The 22,303-nt window shown below is 47.3% G+C and overlaps 2 protein-coding genes across 5 annotated transcripts in view; one reads left to right on the plus strand and one right to left on the minus strand.

Annotated features, from left to right (window-relative positions):
- The window catches only part of TYSND1 (trypsin like peroxisomal matrix peptidase 1), a 32,964-nt gene extending 23,576 nt beyond the window's left edge, over window positions 1-9,388 (plus strand). For 2 of the 3 annotated variants that reach the window (XM_005281849.5, XM_065551973.1), the window contains one exon: window positions 8,667-9,388. The gene's annotated coding sequence lies outside the window, so the exon portion shown is untranslated. Of the gene's footprint in view, window positions 1-3,753; window positions 3,779-8,666 lie in introns of those variants that run through there. The other variant, XM_065551972.1, reaches the window with a different exon arrangement.
- The window catches only part of SPOCK2 (SPARC (osteonectin), cwcv and kazal like domains proteoglycan 2), a 52,956-nt gene continuing 36,165 nt past the window's right edge, over window positions 5,513-22,303 (minus strand). The window contains exons 4-10 of one of the 2 annotated variants that reach the window (XM_008171994.4): window positions 20,768-20,882; window positions 19,524-19,638; window positions 18,468-18,587; window positions 13,620-13,838; window positions 11,928-11,990; window positions 11,212-11,349; window positions 5,513-10,451 (exon numbers count right to left, since the gene is read on the minus strand). In XM_008171994.4, the coding sequence (XP_008170216.1) occupies window positions 10,315-10,451; window positions 11,212-11,349; window positions 11,928-11,990; window positions 13,620-13,838; window positions 18,468-18,587; window positions 19,524-19,638; window positions 20,768-20,882 (907 nt within the window). In that variant the 3' untranslated portion in view covers window positions 5,513-10,314. Of the gene's footprint in view, window positions 10,452-11,211; window positions 11,350-11,927; window positions 11,991-13,604; window positions 13,839-18,467; window positions 18,588-19,523; window positions 19,639-20,767; window positions 20,883-22,303 lie in introns of both variants that reach the window. The other variant, XM_008171993.4, reaches the window with a different exon arrangement.

The raw sequence follows: 22,303 nt of genomic DNA on the forward strand, positions 1-22,303 counted from the left end.
GAGATGGTTACATGCAAATAGAAGTGAAAACACACATCTAAAAGTCTAAAACTTAACCTAGCAAGGTACAGGCTTTGTTCAAGATGGTTTCTATCACCAATCATTCTTCCCATCCATGGCTGATTTTTCCTTCAGTCAGAACCTTCCACAGAAGTACAAGGGCTTCCCTTGTCTTCCAAAAGATCTTTCCTTGCCTAAGCAGGTTTCTGTCTTATATTCAGTTCCCAGAGACTTCAATCCACCCGCTCCCCTATTTAAGAAACCATCTTTCTCAGCTTGCAAGAGCTCTGGCCCTTGTGTCTCTCTAGTGATGAATGCCCAACATAATTCCAGCATATATCCATAACTCTTTAATAAACATCATATACATATCATGCAAGAATATTAATGATCAGTGAGTTATTAGTTTCCAGTGATATATTACACGCCACCTATTAGATACAGATTGTGATATCAGTGAATTGGGGTACACTGAACTGGTCAGGCCAGCTGAAACGCATTACCTGATTACCAGTGAGCCCCTTGCTCTGTGGCACTGGGATGATCTTAGGGTCACACCTGTCCAAAGGAGAAATAACAAAGTACAAGTAAACCTTGTAGGTTAGTGAATGCTTTTGATTGGCTGAGCCTCTCTCGGCTTCTATTTGACACTCTTAAAACCATTGCAAAGGGTTCTCCATTGCTCTTGGAACCGCATTACAGTAACTCCTCACTTAACGTTGTCCCGGTTAACGTTGGTTCGTTGTTACGTTGCTGATCTAGTAGAGAACATACTCATTTAAAGTTGCACAATGTTTGCTTATAACATTGTTTGGCTGTAGGGGCTTGGAACCGGGGTGGGCTGGCAGCCCTCCCATCAGCTCCCCTCCATCCCCCCCAGCACCTCCTGCCCACCGGTGGCCTCGCAGATCAGCAACTCCCCCCTCCCTCCCCACACCAATCAGCTGTTGCATGGCATTCAGGAGGCTGGGGGGGGGGGGAAGAGGGGAGGAGCAAGGATGTGATATGCTCGTGGGGAGGGGTTAGAACAGGGGTGGGAAGAGGTGGGGTGTGGGTGTGGGTGGGGGCAGGCCTGGGGCAGAGCCAGCGGTGGAGCACCCCCTGGCACCTTGGAAAGAGGACCAGCCGGATGATCCACCCTCTGACTCCACCACCTCAACCAAGTTTTACAATCATCATTGCTGAGTACAGTATTAAATTGTTTAAAATTGTTTAAAACTTATACTGTATATGTATATAATGTCTTTTGTCTGGTGAAAAAAATGTCCCTGGAACCTAACTCCCCCTCCCCATTTACATTAATTCTTATGGGGAAAGTGGCTTCGCTTAACATCGTTTTGCTTAAAGTAGCATTTTTTAAGAATTAAAATTAAGCGAGGCGTTACTGTACCAACATTTTAGAAATTCTGCTCTTAAAGGATTGTGACAATTCTGTCCAGTGTAGATTCTTACATACCATCTCCATTGTATCTGAGCACTTTCTAGGGGTGCGTTAAGCAATGCTGCCCTGCACTAAACTTAGTATCCCCCTCTTTCCCCTGTAACCTTATGTGAATCAAAGCGAGGGTAAGCTCGCTGCAAAAGGACTAAAGAAGTAGCATTCTAGTGGTACAACCGAGTAGGGTTAAGGGAGCGAGAGTTCCTTTTGGTCCAGAATGCAGAACTAAGCCTAGCCAAAAACTGGTAGACCTCCCCTTCTCAGGTAAGACTAGGTGTTAACTAGCATCAGCCTATGGATGAAGGCCAGACTGAGTCCAGCTGAATTAAAACTATTGTGCCCTAAAATTGCTTTCTTTTGGGCTGGTCCTTTCAGAACAGGGGACTCAGTTCAGGTGCTCTAGTTGGCTTGATTATGTCTTAATCTACAGCTATCTACCAGTGCTCTTGGAATACCTGTGACAGTAAATCCCGGGGTGGCTGGGCTTTCTGGTGTGGCTTATAATTGCTGCTTTGCTAGCGCCTTCCTCCTCATGCTTGCCTTTACTCTGTCAGGGCCAATCCATGAAGCATCGCCTTTCTCGTCGCTCTTACCCATGTTGGAGTAAGTTGTATTCTCACTTACACCCATGCAGAAAGCAGGGGGCAGCAGGGGTTTAACTGAGCTCAGAATTTGACACACTGTGTTGTTCCCAGGTACACAGCATTTGAGCTCTTTGCACTGTTTTGATAAGGCTAGCACATAGCTTTCTACAGGGTAGGTCATGACCAGACCAAAAATTAGCCAACCAGGACCCTTTCCAGGGAATCAGCACTGTTCAGTATTGTACAAAAGTCTTTGAGCTGTGACCTGAACACAGCAGCAGCTCCAGGATACCAAAGCAGGTGACTGGACAACAGTTCCCACCTGCTGGGCTTGATAGTGTTACGCTTTTTTATGTCTATTGATACTCCATTAGCAAGAATTGTTAGAGACACACTAGTCCACAACGTCAGCTGAATCATTTGCATGTGCCGCAGAGCTGACAGCTGTGCATGGTACTCAGCCCAGGCCACAATGTACGGGAACCATCAGCAGCCTCTTTGGAGAAACTGAAGCAACTGTAACGAGAAAGGGTGTCACAGAAGTAGGAGTGGGCATTAGCTCCCTACTTTAGTCATTCAACCTGACTGATGGTGATGCAGAGCAGGAGGATGGGCTGCTCAGCCTAATAATTGCCTTACGCTTGCAGAAGGACAGGCTCATGGGTAAAGCATAGGCTTCAGAACCATGACAGCTGGGTTTTAGTCCCAGCTCTGCGCCAGTTAAACTGCTGTGGCCTATGCCAAGTCACTTAACCTTTCTGTGCTTCTATTCCTTCCCCCCCAACCTCCCATGAAATAGGAACACTGATACTTTTCCCACTCAACAGTGCTGTGAAACTGCATTCATTATAGTTTGTAAAACATTTTGCACTGCCATGCCTGGAAAGTTAGCTGAGGCTCTGGCCAGTGCAATGGTGATTTCTGCACACAGATGTCATTGATTACGCTTCACTTCACAGCACAAAACCCTGGAAACCTCAGCTCAGGTCCAGTAAGGGACGATTTGGTTTCTACAGTGCCTTTAATATTGCAGGTATCCCACAGGGCAGGGATAATAACTATACCTAAACCGACTAGCCTTAATGTGCTCAGCAGAAGCTCACCCATAGCTGTGGATTGTCTCCACACATACATGCCCCAGACCTGCTTATTTAAAATGGAAGCGTGAGTGTTGTGGGGGAGCCTGCAATGGGATCTATATCAGCTCCCTGGGCAGCCATCAGGGCCTGCTGTTTAACATCTCAGCTGAAGAACGGCACTGCAGCGGTGCTGGGCTCGCTACACTCAGCCGGGACTTGCTGTAAGTAGGCTGTGCTGGGTACAGGGTGAGGCAATAGACGAAGGGGACGGTCTATATGCCAAATAGGGTAGGGGGTTGCTTTTTTTGTTTTACTTTCCTCTCTTTTGACCCCAGCCTCTAACATGGTGTATGTTAAACCAACATTCAGGATGTAACTTACTAACATGTAATGAGCGGGAGTGTAAGTGAATGTAAATCTTAGTAAGTGACGGGCATGCTGCAGTTTACATTTTCTTATATTCACCTTTGAATGTGGGTCACAATGTGCAGTCTTGGCGGCAAGTGTGCTGCCTGCTGAGCCATGCTCCCATCACACACGAGTTTAAGACCATGTAATTCCAAGGTATCACCAAGTAAATAAAGCACTTACATGATAATGCTCCATCTCACAACTTTCAACAAATGGTCTCTTCCTGTCGTCTTTTCCAAAGATAATGTGCCAATGTATGGCTGCTGTGACCCTGCCTAGTAACATCTGTCCTGACAGATAATGGAGCCTGATGTGTATTGATGTCTCCAGGGATGAGGCTGCAGAGAGCTTGAGCAAGGGGTCCCAGAAGCCCCTGCACATCACAGAGTTATGCTCTGGGGAGGACTCCATCCACTGTAGCATGTATGAGCCTTGTGTGGTCATTGGATCCAGAACTATGAATGTCCACTGCCTGTTGGGGTAGGTTGCTGCCCAGCAGGAGGCCAAGTCTTTTCTCTGCTGCACCCCGGAGCTGTGCCGTTTGAAAAGTTTATTTGACTTGGCTTTGTACAGGGAGAGATTTGGGCTGTAAGCATAAGGGGACTTTATACAATAGTTTGCATTGCCTCTTGTAAAGTTTTTTTTAGGGGTGTCTAGATCTAGTTTAGCACGGCCACCTGGCCGTGTTAATGTTTTAACGTACACAGATGTCCCCTGTGTGGCACAGGTTAAGGAGTGTAAATGAAGCCAGTATTAATTCCAGAACACACTGTCTCAGCAGTCAAGGTACTGCTCACTAAAGCAGATGCCTTTCTGTCTCCCTTTTGGAAGTATATGGTATATGGACATAGACCCTTTAGGGGCACGCAGCTTTCGGAAGACGTTTACCCCGTCTCCTGCCTGTGTGAGCCACATGGTTCACAGCTAAAGTGGGAAAGAGTGAACAATCCCCATGATTGCAAAACAGTTTCAACATGGCACAAGAGTGAAGTCTTTAACAATGTATTACACTGACAAGGTGATGCGCTAGATTTCTGTTGAGCACTGAAGGCTGAACTTGCAACTGAACTGGATAAATGGCTGTTAAGCCTTAATGCAATCAGTGGGTGAACAGGGACAAGACCTTTCCTTCACTTTAGACCTGCTCATGGAAACTGGCTATGAGGAATGGTATGTCACTCAGTTGCCAGATAGTGTGATTTGGGTCGGGGGGTTGGAGAGAGGGACGCATCAACCTGTAGCAGAGCTACTCTTTGAAAAATGGGCCAGTTTTTCCACCTGTTGACAGCACAGCCATGAAACTGGAATGCAGAATATCAGAGGCAAGTTTCAGACATGCCAGCACAGGTGTTTTATAGTAGCTCAGTAAACTAGCCTGTCCTTGTCAGTGTCTGGAAACAAGCCTAGAATGCATATGGACGTTCAGAACATACAGGAAAGGAGAAAAAATCATCTCTATGGCTCCTTGGATCAACACCACCCACTGAGTGGGACATGAAGCTTCACGGCAAGAAGCTAGACCCTGTGGGGTTCTCTAACTCTCCGTCTATGGCATGTTCTTCAGGGTCTTCCCTTGGAGGTGGTAGGAAAGCATCACAGAGGGCAGGGTAGGTGAAGGGTTGGGATAGCTTCTGCAAATTGGGGTAAGATGCTGATGAGAAAGAGCCCTAATGTAGCCATTTTTTAACCTGAAGGGTCCTTCCCCTTCTTTTTTGCAGCTTTACAGGATTGTCCCTAATTTTGTAGCATCTGCTTTCAGGACTTTGCACTCTGGCCAACACCTTTCTGGCTGAGAGGCATTGTCCCAACTCTTGCAAGAGCTGTTTGGCACCAGTCTGGCCAGGTGTAACTTAAGACACTTCCCTCCCTTCCCCTGGAGCTCAGCATGCTACCTCTGCAGCAGATGGATAACTTGAGTCTCCCCTGCTGGGTATCAGCTGCCATTTGGAATTCACACTCCAGCCCGAGTCTTTTACAACAGAGAAGATGACAGCACTGGGGAGGGGGGAAAGAGTGTTTATAAATTTTTATTTATTTTTTTAAAAATAACGTATTTCATTTCTTGGTGTGTGTACTTGTTTCCTTAGGTTAAGTATTAGGCAGAGACAGACAATGTGAAACAGCTTTCCCTGGCGGCCTTGTGAAGCAGGACAGGAGTGTAACAGCTGGGAAAAGGGGGCCCTAAGAATTGAAATGCTTGGCGCGCTAGTGCCCATCAAATGCACACATACATTCTAACACTTGGTTTGGATTAACATCTAAAATTACTGAGAGATACAATTTCAGCACTTAAATATACAAACTGAAATCCAAACACTTGCACACGATTCTTAACTCTAAGTTCAAAGTTATTGCACAAAAGACATTTTAATATATTTCAGGCTACACGCTGTTGCTCCTCTCTGAACTTTGTTAGTCAGTTTCTTTCATTAAGCATATAATTAAAAAACAAAATAAACATGTTTTGAACACCTTCAAAATACTTATCTATTAGTGGTTTTAATATACATAGCTCTCACTCGCCAGGGAGCTAATCGCCAGTTTGGAGGAGACGAGAGAAAGAGATGGCTAAAAGGTTTAAAGCCATGGCACTACATTTTGTAGAGACAGGGCAGTTCCATAGTGAAGGAGAAGTGTATGGGAAAGATCCACAGGAAGCTTGAATGCAAAAACACCGAGAATGATCAGCCACACTTGAAAAGCCAACAGCTGAGCCAGTGCCCTCTACGTGCCTTAGGATTCCACCTGTCCACTTTGCATCGGCCCAGATCCCACCTCTCATTCTATTCACCTTGACCAGAAGGCTAAGACTCCTTTCCATGTCCAGCTACCCCATTCCTACTTTTCCGGGGGGAGAGGATGTGTGCTGCTGTGCAACGCAAGGCCCTTCCTCTTCTGCTCAGAGTCTGAGCCTGGTTTTTCCAATGCCCTCCTAGCTCCTGCCATCTCTGGGGCTGAGAACCAGGACCAGGAATGGAAGCTAGGTCTTCTGCACAGCAGTGGAGAGCACTAGCCACGGGGTCAGACAGCCAGTCATGGACATTGCAATGGCTTAGTTCAGTCTTAAGGAAAAAAAACATTAACAAAACAAGTGTAGCTAGACATTTCCTCTCCTAACTCCCCTCCTGCCAGTGACACATTGTGCTAGCACAACTGCTTACTATGTGGGCAGGCATGATGGTCAAGCTGCTTGCTAAATGATATAGCAGCTGATTCCTATGGGAATGATGGTGGTGTCAATTAAACAAGAATCCCAACACACAGGTTGCTGTATTTACAACCAGGAAAAATTACAGTAGGGAGGGTATTCCTGTTGTTAAAATACCTTGTGTACACGTTAGCAGGTAGGTAGAGCTCTGGAAAGCAAAGGGCTGCAAATGATTTGTGTGTTTGTTCCTTTGTTTATATTTTGGCCTCTGCAGCTAAAGGAGGAACCGACCTCTGCAGCAATATAGGCCTTGTTAGCAGAGGCAAACACCTCCAGTGGAGCTTTTCACTGCTGAACTGAATCCTAGCACAACCACTGCAGCCTTGAGCCTGGTTGAGACTGAAGGATGCTAATGCCTTAATAACTAGTCCAAAACTCAGAGGCAAGCCCCACCGTCTCGGGGGAAGGAGGGGCTCTACATGGCTAGAGCGCTTCGGGATTAGAAAATTGCTTCTTTGATTCAAAAACATATTTACAGGTTATTAAACATGTACAACTGGAAGCAAATCCAGTACCAGAGACAAGCAGGCATGAAGCAAACAAGAGAGACTGGAACAGCCCCAAAAGGCAATGACAACAGGAGGGATGTAAAAGTGAGCTTTTAGAAATGAAAGGTCAAGTGTGTGTTATGGCTTATGAGGGGATACTGATGGGGAAAAAAATCCAATACAAAACACAAACTCTAAGAAAAACAGAACATTTCAAGTAGCGCACTGGCTGAGAAGGTCATCCCCTTCGGGAGTGGCACATTCAACTACAGTGTCCCCTTATCGGTCATGGTCAATTATTCTTTCCTCAGAAGATCAGGAGAAATAGCTGAATAAAGGGGGATAAGCTGTCTCTGTGTATTTATTAGAGAGAGATTGGGCGGAAAGGAATGTAAAGCGTTCCACACAGCAAGGTGCATTTATTATCACAGCTAGCTACATAACAGTGTTCTCTAATATGGTATCATTGCAAGCATGTTACTTGGGTTTACTGGGATTTTAGATTTTTTAATATTTTTTTTAGGAATATGCAGTAGCAGACTGAGCTTCTGGTTCAGCCTTTTAGACTTAATGTCACATAAGATCTGGAATGCCCAACGTAAGCCAAGCTGGCTACCGCTGTTTTACCACACACCCACACCCACACCCACTCTCTCTCTCTCTCTCTGCACTGGGGCACGTTGACGCTGCACACACATGCACAGGCTTTCAAGGCACACACCCATATGCCCACAGGGCCACACATACAATATCAGCATCTGATTGCTGGGGGCCATTCCATCAAACTGAAATTAACATAGCTTGGGTTGAATCCAGCTTCCAGTTAAGTCACTGGCAACACTTACATTGACGTCATGGGAATAAGATTAAGCCCCTTATTTGTGTGTGTGCTCACTGTAAGTCTCTCCATCAAAAAAAGCGAACCAACCTTCTTAAGCCAACAGCAGACACTCAGTTTGCGATCATGGAGGCTGCACTGAAAATAGGGGTGGGTGGCTTGTCCGTGAGTGGGGAGATGGCTTTTCTTTCACTGAAGGAATGTCATTTTCAGGTCTGTCTTCATCTTCAGTTGCACTGTGTCCCCATGCTTCTCACCAAGTTGCTTCCTATGCCCCACTAACCTACTCTTCCTGCCTTTAAATACGTGTTCTTGGGGAACTGGTTCTTCTGTATTAAAACCTAAAGCATTGGCTTTTCCAGCTCATCAGAGCTTCTCAATCGTCCAATGACTAAGAGAACATTCAAAAGTGACCAAAAATACCTCAGCCCAACCCCCTGATGGGCACACAAACTGAATAGAAAGAAACTAGGTGCTTTCCAGAGAGAGCAATGACAAAAAACTCTGGTACGTGCATTGTTCACATTCACTAAGTGCCTTGTCTCCTGGAGGGGAAGGAAAGTGCTCTATATCTTACAAAGAAACTGACCTTTCAGACTTTGTTTCCCCTTTTCTGGCAGGGTGAAGGTGGCAGAATACTCCCACGAACAGGGAAAGATGCAAACTGGAGCTATGTTGCCACTAGTCCCTCATCTCATCTTCTGCTACATGGAGGCTTTCTGGGACTGATAATGGAAATTGTGGCTGGAATTACACAATGGTTTCAAGAAGCTGAATGGGCAGCCTTATAGCCAGTTCTACTGGTCTGAGCAGCTCCCAGCTTTGCAAAGAGTAGAACACTGGAAGGAGTTTTGTGAAGCCCACAACACATCTCGCTTACACACACACAAAATTCTAATCAATGCTTTGGACAAGACAAAGCTGCAGTCTATGTGATCACCCATTGTCACTGAACCCTCCTCTTCCCCTCCCCCCCAATAACTAATAAATGGACCTGACACCACCAATACATTTCACCTGGCCCCATTAATGGGTATCATATAGCAACGGCTTTTGGGCACTACCAATCTGAGTCAGGTTCCAGCCAAGCTTTCAGGTTTTCATAGGACAGCATGTGCTTATCTGATCCTGTTAGTCCATGGTTTGTCCTGCCTGTACCAGCTGCAAGGTATGCTTTCTCCAAGACCATTGACTGCTAGAAGCTGCCACTGGACATCAGGGGATGGATGGGAAGGAAGCGGGTACAGAACAGGTTTTCTGCTCTTATTGTAATGAGTCTGTCAATGCAGTTTGTTTTTTCATCATGCAAGGTCAAAAAGGTTATTAAAATCATTGATCAAAACTTTGCTCCATAATTAAAATGGTCTGCAAGTCTAAGTGTCTGATCCCCTTTTTGGTGCCACTAGAAGATGCAGAATTAATTCATGACCAATCTGTTTGGCAAAAAGCTTCCATACCCCTTTTGGTTTTAAGGTAGCTGAGCAAGCCACAGGTGCCTAAACACTCATTGAACTACCATAGAGCATTGCTTTCAACAGCAAGATGCAATATCCTTATAGGTTAATTTCCCCCAAGAAACAGGAACCTCAAACAGGCCCAAGGACAATTCCGTCTCACCCACACTGGGTACAGCCCTGCATTTGGATTGTGGCAGTACAATTCTTCACCTAAACTTGAGGCGAGTGAAGGACTGCACGCTAGTACAGCCTGTCATTCAAACCATGGCAGTGCATGTGCTACAATGCTGACTGGGAAATGCTCCTGTGATTTTCCAAGGTGTTTGCAGTGTGCAACTGCTAGTCAGTGGTGAGCTAGCTCAGCAGCCAGATTTCTATAACAAGCTATTAATTACTGGTGGGTATTTTTACTCAGTGGTTAGCATGGCTGTGAATATGCATGTGGGTATGGATATGTGTGAACATGTGCACACTAGGGGGGGTGTGCCCAGGGGCTGAAATATTTATCAGTACAGACCTAAAAGTGGAACAAAAAACCCCAACTGAACCAACACTGCAGACTGCTTTTTACTTTTGCTTTGCTACAGTGGTGCTTTCAGCTATATTGGGAGAATGCAGGGTGTCCCTGGGGCATTGTAAATAGCACTCCAAGCATCCACACATACATACATGCGCACACACTTTTTCTACATAGTAAGTTACATTCAACTGTGTTTCCTGATCATCTCATTAAGCTGCTCATCTCCTTCGAGTTTGACTGCTGTCACGCCTTGCTGCCAGCATCCCGACCAAACTGTGCTCTTCTCCGCTTCTACCATATGTAGCCTCCATCGTCTGCCTCTCCCTCTTCTTCTTCAGCCTCTTCTCCAGCTTCCTCAGTCTCTTTCTCTTCCTCATCCTCCCATCCAACGCCACTCCCAAAATCCCCCGAGAACCCAACTATGTCATCTACAACAACAAGACAGCGCGAGTTAGGGAAATCACTCAGTTGGGAGCCCAGCGTACCTCACAACATTCTGCTGTAGGCTGAGAGAGGGAGCCAGCTAGATTAAAGTTAGCTTGGGGGTGTCTACTTGAGTTGCCTGCGATTACAGTGTAGACATACCCACAAATGAGTGTTTGCAAACTCAGCCCTGCCCAGTTCTAACAATGTGACCCATTCTTCCCCAGTGGTGGCCCTTCTATCCCAGCACCAGGCCTTGACACAGCTCTCCCAGTGTATCTTTGTCCTCATCAACATCCCTGCTATCCCAATCTGAGGTACTCCTCAAGCACCATCCTCTGGTCAGGACAAACTGTGCCAAAGTGGGTAAAGGTTTTACAATGTAAATGAACATCCATTAGGAACTAGGATGAGGTTTGTTTTCATTTGCTATGACCTAACCTCACATCACTTGGGCTCAATGCAGGAATCATTGGAGGAGGCCCTATGGCCTGTGCCAGGTAATCACAATGGGTCCCTGTGGCCTTAAAGATCTATGAATCTGAATCCAAATTTCTTGAGTTCTTAACATTCAGGCATAGGCTTTGGTGACCCTTTGGGTGCAGGCTTTGCAGGCGTGCTTGCTCTACATGGCTCCGGTGATAGTCACTTGCCTCTTCTTGAAGCAACAGCGCAGCCAAAGCTGCTCTTCTGTGATGCAATGCTCATTCATTGCCAAGTCAGATGGACATGAATACTTCCCCCTCCTCCCTCCAGTGTCCTTACCACAGTCTGGGTTTCCACGTATCCGTGTTCCTGTCAGCTCCATGCCAAGCTGGTCAACACACCAGCACTCCCCACTGCTCTGGTCACACTGCATCTTCCTGTAGTATCCATCTTCGTCGCAGCTTGGAATGAAAACACCTGGGGAAAAATGACAGGAGTCTCCAAAATTGGGCCCAGTGTGAGAACAGGAAATCTACAATATAACAGCTACTGCTGCATTTGAAACATGGAGATGGACTCAGCTGTTCTAAAAAGAGTTACTGAAATCCAGCAACCTGCAGTGGACGCTGCCTCACAAGGTGAAATACCAGGAGCATGCACAAAGGGGCAGGTCACAGGGTGCATTTATCAGAAGTTCAGGGGAAGAGCTCACGAAGCAAGAATGTCACAGCTGCATACATCTTATAACAAGGTCTCAGATGAGTCCAACAGTAACTCAGAGTAACATCTAATGCATCACAGTGAGAAATATCATACTGGTATTCTGAGGTGGGTAATATCTCAATTACAGGGAGGTAAAGGGGCCGGGGCCGATATCAACTTTGCTCAGAAGGAATGTGACAGGCGAGAGAACTTCACAACCATGATTAACCCAAGATTGTTAGCAATGCCAATCCCAGGGACCAGATGCTGTGCCAGGACTAGATCCTGCTACAAGGGGAGAGAAGTCCATCCCATCCACCGTTATTGGGAAGTTCACATGGCTCGTGACTCACCAGGTTTCTTTTTTGCTGCTTCTTGGATCTGGATCCTTTCCAGCTCCACGAGACAGGGGGGCTCTGTAATACCCAAAGCAAACACTTCTTAGAGCTAAGTGGGCATCTCAGCACGCATACCTGGTTTTATTTAGGGAGGACTCCTCCTTCAGAGATGGCCAGGGGATTGGTGGTGAACGGAGGATGAGGATCGCCTTAAAATGGTCAGAAGAACCAGGTTTGCTCAATCTCTCTCCTCATCCAACCCCACTCCTCCCAGCTTCCTTTATGTGCTAATCAGGGAGCCCCTCCCCCTCACCCCGGCCAGTGGAATCTAGAGCCTTGGACACAGTCAGGTTCTTAGTTAACTTCCTCACGGTCTCACTCCGTTAGAATGACACAGTCTGAAGAAGTGGCTCTTCTGTCAAGATCTTCCCATTCATCGTCAGTGCCTCACCCAGTTCATTGTATAATGCGGGGCTGTCCTCATAATTGGACTTCAATGGAAATGTTAGGTGGGATGACTGTTTTCTAAGTATATTCAGCTCTTTATTGCCCTTTGTATTTATTTATAGCAGTATATATATTACCGTAGCCCCTTGTCTGGCATCTGGCTGCCTCACTGCTTTTTGACCAGAAAGTGGCTCTCAAACTTTTTTTACTGGTGACCCCTTTCACATAGCAAGTCTCTGAGTGAGTCCCCATTATAAATTAAAAACACTTTTTTGTATATTTAACACCATTATAAATGCTGGTGGCAAAGTGGTTGGGGTGGAGGTTGACAGCTCGTGACCCCCCCATGTAATAACCTAGCGACCCTCTGAAGGGTCCCGACCCCGTTTGAGAACCCCTGGGCTAGAGCAATATCTACCGTCATTGCCTGGGAATCACTCCACGCTGCCATCCTGAAATTCAGTTAATAGCCAGTCTGAACAGATGTGCCTTACAGTAGGCCCTGAACGTGACCAAAGCCTGGCTCTGGTGAACTGTCAGAGGAAGTCAGTACAAAAGGTAGGAGCCTTTTCTGAAAATACCCTAGGTCAGGGGTGGCCAACCTGTAGCTCCAGAGCCACATGCAGCTCTTCAGAAGTTAATATGCGGCTTCTTGTATAGGCACCGACTCTGGGGCTGGAGCTACAGGCGCCAATTTTCCAATGTGCCGGGGAGCGCTCACTGCTCAACCCCTGGCTCTGCCACAGGCCCTGCCCCCACTCCACTCCACCCCTTCCCGTCCCCTCCCCTGAGCCTGCCGTGCCCTCGTTCCTCCCCCTTCACCCCCAGAGCCTCCTGCACATCAAGGAACAGCAGATCGGGAGGTGCAGGGAGGGAGGAAGAGGCACTGATTGGCAGGGCTGCCAGTAGGTGGGACGTGCGGGGGGGTGATGGGGGACTGCTGGCGTATTACTGTGGCTCTTTGGCAATGTACATGGGTAAATTCTGGCTCCTTCTCAGGCTCAGGTTTCTGACCTAGAGATTTCTGTCCTGGGGCCTGACAGCAGAGGCACCCCAGGTGACCTTACCTGCTGGAATGGGACACAGTAGGAGGGAGTTTCTGTAATCTGATTTCTTAAGAAAGCCAAACCAGCTGGGGCTTTACAGAAGCGGGCAGACATTTTGTGAGGTTACTGACTCTTGGATAGCCATATAGAATTGCTGACTGAAAAGCCCATACAAAACAGCACTCTCTCTAAAGGAAACCTGGTGACGACGCACTTTCTCTCCAGAAGCAGAAGCACCATTCGGCAGTGGAGACGTGGCCGTCCTTATAGGTGTCACAGGAGTTGAAGAAGGGCCGGATGCAAATCTCATACTTATCTAGGTTGATAGCTGCGAGCTCTGTCTGGTCCAGGAAAAGGTCATTGTTTGTGTCCAGCTTGGAAAACATCCAGCCAATGGAATCCTTGCAACTGGCCACCAGGCTCTTGTCCAGCACTGTGAGCAAACCGAGGGAATGCAGGAGAAAGAGGGAACAGCAGAGAGAGAGGAGCGAGAGTCAGATCAAAAGTGCCTTTATCCCCTCACCCACACCACCACCATGCACACAAGTACTGTCAGATGGCAGTGTCTCCTGGAAGGGTGGATTGTTAGCAATCGTCAAATTCACCGGCTAAATTGTGTGCGTAACCACGGGATTCAGGACAGAAAATAAAAGGGAGAAAAATGAAGACTGGGGACTGTCCTGGGATAGAGGGTTTCCTTGTCAGAGAGTCGGCAAAATCATTTAGGCTTTATCAGGAGAAGTGCTTCTCCTGCTTCTCATCCAAAAACAGCACCCCCTTGCCGTGTCCTTTCTGTGTCAGAGTGAATGGCGTGCTGGCATGAGGTGCCAGCCTAGGGCAAACAGGCTGCTATGCACCCTTTATTTTCAGAAGCCAGGCCAATTTTGTCATGAATGCTTCCTTTTGAGGGCTGGTGAAATGCCCTGGCCTTGTGACAGTGCCCTGACATGAGGCCATGACGCTGATGTGGCCTAAGGAACCAGGACATTGGGATGGAATGGATCTCTGCTGCAGGACAAATTTATACAGGGTGAAGGAGGTCAGGAAGAACTACAGGGAGGATCACAGGGCATAAAAGCTGAGCTCTGCAGAGTCTGAGCACTTCACCCAATGAGTCCTGCACTGTTGTGAACTGTAATCCCTGCCAGCTACACACAGATCGCACAGCATAGAGGATTGTTAAACTGTGTCTCTGGGCAACACTCTTCAAACCCTGCTTCCCTTTCCCTATTCACAGAGGGTACAAAGCAGCTGCCAGTTTGGCTCTGGATGGACTTCCTAGCAGCTGGAGAAAACAAACATGGCCCATGGTTCTGATTATTAGAGCTGAGGGAGGAAAGCTCACGGGAAGGGGTGGCAGAGAAGTGTCTGCCTCAAACACAGCTCCTACTGCTGATTTCATCAAACAAATTCCCCCCAAAGAGCAATCAGCTCAGAGATTTTTGTTCACTGACATTTAAACTAACCAGATTCCTCCTGACTGAGCTCACTTCACACTCCACATGTGCTTCGGGACCAGGGAGGTACTTCGTTTTAATAGGCACACTGAAGTGTTTGCCTTGCTTGTGCTCACAGCAATTGGCAGAGCTGATGGGCCATGCAGAGACCTCTCTCATTATTCTGCTTGACCAGTGTGTATCTAACACAATAATGGCTACAACCCCAACCAGCCAGGTTTCTGCACGGCCAACCTTTATTCAATCTTAAAAGTTACACGGGTGGACACTTTCAGCCACTCAGAAAAGCTCTGTATGCATTAAAAATTATCATCTTTTTACCTGCATAGTAGGCCCTCAGATTGGCCATAACATACCACTGGGATAGTCTCAAAGCCAACCAGAATGCAGCAGGTTAATAATGGCACATGCAGTAAGATTTACTCCACTGCACCAAAATCCATCAGATAAAATGGTCTGATTGCCACCCATCACTGGAATCATAAAGACATTTCAATAGAACATTGTCACAGGAGATTTATATTATCATTTCATTCACTGCCGAGATGTGGCTGCCTCCAGAGTGGAATATGGGAGCTCTTTAGCAAAGCACAGCAGTACTACACAACAGTTCACCCTAGGATTTCAGTATCCCACTGAAACTAGAGGGAGTTCAGGTAGGCAGAATGAAATTATCCAGACTGAAATCTGACTGGAACTCCTGGGATGACATGCCTATTCTTACAAAAAGGATCTTTAATAACTACATGTGGTCAGGAGCCTGCTTTGAGATCTTAAAAACAGCAACACAAGGAACCCAATTTCCAACTAGCCCCATGCTAGAACATTGGTCCTGCACTGACTCAAAAGGAAGGATATGAGCCCCACTTCCTGTAGCACCTAGATGTTCTATGGAGTTTTCCCTGCCAAATTCAGTCCTGATCCAACCCTGCTTACAGCAGGAGGTCTCGTAAGGTCACAGCACAAGGTTGTCCAACAACAAGATATGGGTCCTATCTGAAAATGCACCAGCTTCATCTTGGTATTTATATACCACATTGACCTTATCCTGGGACAACATTCTCTCCCTGAGATTATGAGCCAGATTCTCTGGCCACCAAGTTCACTATGTGGTGCACAGTGAATGTAAAAGAAGCTGGAGATTCCCCCTGGCTGTGTGTAGGTGGACTCTCCACCAGAATAAAGCTAGAGCAGTCAGCTCCACCGTGTCTCTTGCACTGGAAACCTCTGCCCCAGTGTAAGGAGAAGGAGAAGTGTGTCAGGTGGGGAAGGGGAGTAGAGGAGTTACGATCCGTTTTGCCCAGTTCTCCATAGGTGGAAGGCACCTGAGGGATCCTACTCCCTGCAGCTTTAACTGATGCTGGTGCCAAGCAACTGAAAATTAGGGAGCTGCAATTGGCTCCCTGATAGACTCCCTCTCCACTGTACCTGAGCAAAGCATGAGCACAGTGGAGAATCAAGACACCCACACACACCCCTCCATGCATCTTGCACTGGAACCCATTCACCCAACCCTCCCTGCTGGATACTTCTCAGCCCTGTGGGTTTCATCAGCAGCTTGCAATCTCCCATCTTAGTGTGGCACATCTGTTGTCTCTGGGCTATCAGCTATGAGGCTGATGTCAGGGAAAGCAGCACTGTGACTGCACCTTACTGTGTTTTGTTTCCCCATCTGCCCCCAGGACACTGACATCTACCACAAGCCCTGCCTGCCTCTGTCACGTAGGCCTCTCACCAAAATGCACATGACATCAGTAGGTCTCATTTGAGCTTGGCTGATCTAGATTAAGGGCATAGGTTGTGAAAAAGGTACCCAGCATGTCAAACATGTCTCATGCTAATGGACAGACGTGGCATGTCAGACAGCTGTCCTGAATGGAACGATCCACTGGAAATTCAGAACACTGTCGTCAGTGAATGCGTCTTGCAGCATAGGACTCCCACAGCCCACCTGAAAGCCTTTTAGACATGTCAGCAAGCACACATGGGCCAAGCCTGCTCCAGAATTCATGTGCTAGGCCACTGGTAATTTTGCTCTCCCAGTCCAATAATCTATGCTCCCTTCGGGGAGGAAACATCACATCATTTGCATTAGGTCTGATTTAGGAATAAAGAAATGGAGATCCAATACCCAAGTCTTGACCCAGCTCCTCAGCTGATGTAAATTGGAATAGCTCTGTTGAAGCCAAGGGTACTACACTGATTTACACCAGCTAGGAATCTGGCCCCATGTCACCACTAACAGCATCAGGGAATTCACCCACTGTGGCTGTAACCCTGATGCAGCTCCACTGTTGGCAGCACTGCATAGACAAGTTGCTGGCAGACACAGACGTTGAAGCACTGGGCCACGTAGATCTATTAGAAGCAAAGTTAGACCATGGGATGCTTCAAACACTGGGGGCTGCCTGGAGTCCCATTGTCACTAGCACTCCCGCTGACACTATAACCAGGAGAGCTGGACTGGTGGAAGCAACGGCGGGAGATTCGGGGCAAAAAAGCCTAGTGCATCCATGCCCTGGAGTGACTGGTTTATGCCCCGAAGCAGGATGCTTAATGTCCCTTATATATTTTTATCCTGGCTAATGAAACCATGGAGGAAATTCTGATTACATAGCTCAATATCTATTCCTTGTTTGAGCCCTACTAAGTTCTTCTCTTCAAAATACATTTTGGCAGTGAGTTCCACAGATTAACTAGGTGTTGTGTAAAAAAGGATGTATTTTTATCAGTTTTAGATTTGTTGCCTTTTCATTTAATTGAAGGCTCCCTTGTTCTTGAATTATGAGAAAGGTCAAAAAGTAAGGATGGGCCAGTGGAGGGAAAGGGTGTGCCGGGGCTATGGGTCTAGTCTGAGAGTGGGGTTCTACTTCCAGTTGTGCCACAGACTTCCTGTGTGACCATGGGTAAGTCATTTAGCCTTTCTGTGTCTCAATCCCCATCTGTAAAACAGGGTTAACAGCACTCACTTACTTCATAGAGGTGTTGTGAGGAGAAATATATCATAGACTGAAGTGCTCAGATAGTGCATCACCTTCTTTATACCATATTTACAGTTTGTTATTGTATACCTCTAACAACAGCCTCTTTATTTGCCTTTTCTAAAGGAAATCATCCCAATCTATGTGCTTCCCCCTTATGGCGAGGGAAGTCTAATTATTTATACGGCCTTTCTCTGGACCCTCCTTTTTCTGCTGTGTTCTTTTTGAGATAGGGTGATACTGTATAAAAGATATGCCTGTGTGACCATTAAACTAGTGACAACAATAAGAGGCAAGAGAAGCAGGTGTTTGGACACTTAGCAGTTATATGGTGGGATAGTAGCTATGCAGTGAGCTATAAGGGGCAAAGGTTCAATTGCAGTGCCGCAATATGAGAAATCCTAGACCATATTAATCGTGGTCTGCATTTCAGCCACTCTGCCACAGAGGCACGAAGAATGGAACTAATGGACACTGAACTTAGCAAACTGAAATGCATGCACCAGACCTGACTGCACTGAGCAGTCTCCATCACTCTGCAGACCTTTGTTCCCGTCTCATCACAACCAGTATGAGGGAGGGGGGTTTGCGTGTCCACAAATGACAGATCTGCAGTTTCCATACCATTCACTGGATTGGCCCCTGGGTTTCCAGAACTGTTCTGCTTGGAGTTCTCACGTAGGAGCTGGAACCAGTCCCGCAGACGGTCTCCCAGGTCTGCTAAGTCCTGCCCGGTACAAGTCTCTGGAAATTAAATGGCGAACTATTAAACAAGCATCCCAGCTGCCGGGAAGGGCTGGGAGGATGGAAATGTATGCCAGGATTGGATAGCTAGGGTAGTTACCTAGCATGGGGCACAAACGTGGCTTCGGGAGCATGGAAACAGATGTACCCACAATTTCTGGGGATGGTGATAGAGGAGGCCTGTTGTCATAGTCTCAAGGGTGGAGAGAAGTAAAAGGAGAAAGATGGGTAGGCAGTCCCAAAAGATCTCCCCTAATACACTCCTCCAGCTAGTGACCCCCCAGCAACCAGCACTCTTCCAATCTTCACTGGCACCACCATCCTCACACCTTCCCCAGGTTTCTGGGCTGGGGACTCAGCCTGCCCTTGGATGACTTCTCTCTCTTGGCTCCTTTTCTCCACAGCTGTTCTATGCTTTGTTGTGCCTAGATCTTCTGCCATATAAGAGCTCACTCTGCTGCAGAGTTAAGAAACAAACTCCAGCTCTATTGGGGCTGCTTACAACTAAGCTTCTTTGATCTCCTGGCTTCTCAGACAGGTCCCCAGGAGGTGTCTCTTCCAAACAGTTCCCTCCAGAAAACAGTATGCTGCCTGAACATGTCTGCTGGCACTTCCGTATTGCTATAACATCGTCCATCTCATCGGGCTCCTGTCTGTACTGTCCCTGGTGCGCTCATCTTTTCTCCTGTCTCATTTCTCTTGCCACCCCTTTGATTTCCATTCTTTTCTCCTTCTTCCTGCTTTGTGCCTTCACTTCTTGCTCTCCCTTCTGTCTCTGTTATACTCCCTCTCCCTACTACAGGCTCTGCCTTTAGAGTCAAGACTGCTCCACCTGCATCTTTGTGTCCTCTCCTCCCCATCACAGGACATGCACTTTGCTTATTTATTTTATATCCAAGGGGAATAAAACAAACTAGGTAGCAGCCTCTCTCTTACCTTGTTTGACATCTGTGGTTGAGGTGGGGCCATGCTCGGTCGGGCAGGGGCACTGGCCCTCACACTTCACCGCCAGCTGCTTGCTGGTCAGGCAGGCTTGCTGCTCCAGTTTGCACTGGGAGAAGGAGCAGGAAGAGTCAGTGCAATAAGCACGATCCCGCTCTGAGTACTGCGCAACTCACACCACCCAAACCACGTTTGATTCTTGGATGGCAAAAGAAACTCCAATCAATCCCCTGGGTAACAAGCATGTTCCCAGCTGAGTGCAAAGCCCCACCAGGTTACAGGTGAGAGAGCAGGGAGTCGACCCACCACCTCCAGAATATGCATAACCAAGAAGGGGCCCCAACAGAAATGTGCTCTTCTGAGTTTCATGTTTCCACACTCCCCAGAGCTCATTCCAAAAAGCAAGGCCCCATGCATAGGGTCAGTCCATTCCACTGATCTTGCGACTACTTTTGTGTAACCTTTTCAAGCAAGCCCAAGTCCAGGAGCAGAAGAGGTCTCTGAAGGGACCACCTTCTACCCAATCAGCAATATTGTCTATACAGAACCATATAGGCCAGATCTTTCCAACCAACTTTGCTTTCTGTTATTTCATCCCCACTCTAACTAGCAGGCTTTTGGTACTGAGCTCCCTAAGTACGGTGGGTTTCTTGCAGCCCTGCTAAATCAGGGTGCAGAGGAGGGGATAGACTATACCCACTTAGAAATCTGTGAGGAAGCGCATGCACTTTTCTGGCAGCTCTGAAAGCTGAGCATAACGGCTTAACTGATACAGATTCCCATCTTCTAGTTACCAGATCTACAGGCAACAAAACGAGGTCGGCACAGCTTTCCCAAACGAGCTGTGATTCACTACTGAGCCATGCTGCCTTGTAAAGCTTTGGTGTACTGTACACAATGCACAGTATATCCGCTGCTAATGTTACCACCACAGCACCGTGCAGAATCCAGCACCGTGTGATACCATGTCCCCAGCATGAGCTCATGTCACCCCTCCCAGTACTCCCCTCATGGACAACTGAGCCTAACTCCTCAGTCACTCCTGTGCCTCGGCACCAAGCCCAGGGAGTGTGGCTAGGGGACTGTCGCAGATACAGCTGTGAATACCAATGCAGACCTGAGCTGCACTACTATGGCTGGCTCTTCACTGGAAGCCATGAAGCACAGCAGCTCCCCAGAGCCAACTCTTTGACACCCACCCTCCTTATCAGTATATGAGCCTTTTCTGCCCCACTCACCACAGAGCTGTAAGTGTGTCCATCAGAGCCGCAGACAGATGTGAGCTGGGTCATGTGACATGGTTTGCAAAAGCTTTCTTTGTTTCCATGGTGTTTCAGGGCAGGCTGCTTGATTCTATTCATGGGGGGCGGGGAGAGAGAGAGACAGAGAGATGGATAGGTGCTAAGTAGGTTCACCCACACCTCCTCGCTTCCCAACAGAACTTGCTCAAGGCTTCTGCTCTTTGGTTCCCCAAAGAAATCCATTATTCTCATTATTCTGTGGTAAATGTTCTCACTTTGCAGGCCTGCAGGCAGCTGTTCACCCGTCTGTCAAACTGGGGGAAGGGGGGAAAGGAAGGCCGCTGTGAGGGGAAGGATGAAAGTGATCTTTGGAGCAACAGATTTAGAACAGAAACCCAAGTGATACTGGAGTTGATTGTCTTACCTGGGTCTCAAGACTGCAAGGGAAGGCAGGTGGGAGGTGGCTCTCCAGTCTCAAGGGAACAATTGGTACAAGAGCAGAGAGAACAAGGCGATTCTTAAAGGCCACAGAAAAACAAATGGGGGAGACACCAACATTATAGGGTGCGATGGCAATGGGCTCAGACAGGGCCAGTCTGCCTGAGGGGCCTGGTGGTAATCAGTGTCCCGTTAATGCAGTTCTGACTGCTAGGACTGGAACAAACCACCATCCCAAAGTATGATGTGAGGCAGGCTTTCTCCATTGCGGGCTGTTGGGATAACTAGGCCTACAACTTTACCTAATTGGAAACTCAACTGTAAAAAGTGAGTGAAAGTTCATAAATTGTCACAGTGACCAGTTATATAAAATTGTTTAAGAAAAGATGTAAGAAGGAGCTGGAAAGAGTGCATTAATTTAAACAGGAAAGGATTTACTGATATCACTCAAGGGCTGTGTTAAGATTATCACTAGTAAATGAGGAGTAGAAGACCAGAAATCAGTGAACTAAAATTGGGGTCAGGAAATTAGGCCTATTTAGGGTGACCAGATGTCTCGATTTTATAGGGACAGTTCCGATTGTGGGATCTTTTTCTTATATAGGCTCCTATTACCCCCCCCGTCCCAATTTTTCACACTTGCTGTCTGGTCACCCTAGGCCTATTTATAGACAAAATGATGAGGATGGACTATCCTGCCCACCACTCCCTGCTTGGGGTCCTCAGAAAGAGACTTTGGGAGAGGGGGTGTCAAACTGGCTACTGTGATGCTGGATAGCTGAAAGAAGAGAGGAGGGGAAGGAATGAGTTTCACCATCATGGCTGCCAGCCCCATCGTCTCCTGGGACCCCAGACCTTCTTCATCCTAATCCTGAAAATTGTCCTGACCAGAGGGACCCAGATGACATTGCCACTTCCACTGGCTTCAGCTGAACTCCAAATACCACCTGGGATGTTAGACTTTGTCACCCTCTACCCGTGTATGTTCTTTTCCTTCCCCACCATATTTCTTGTCTTCCCTATTCCTCTCCTTTTTCCTTCGGTTTATAAGAGTCTGGCTTAGATGGCCAACAGGGTACATTTTGCAACACTGCT

The sequence above is a fragment of the Chrysemys picta genome, chromosome 7, assembly GCF_011386835.1.
Source record: "Chrysemys picta bellii isolate R12L10 chromosome 7, ASM1138683v2, whole genome shotgun sequence".
Classification (NCBI taxonomy): domain Eukaryota; kingdom Metazoa; phylum Chordata; order Testudines; family Emydidae; genus Chrysemys; species Chrysemys picta.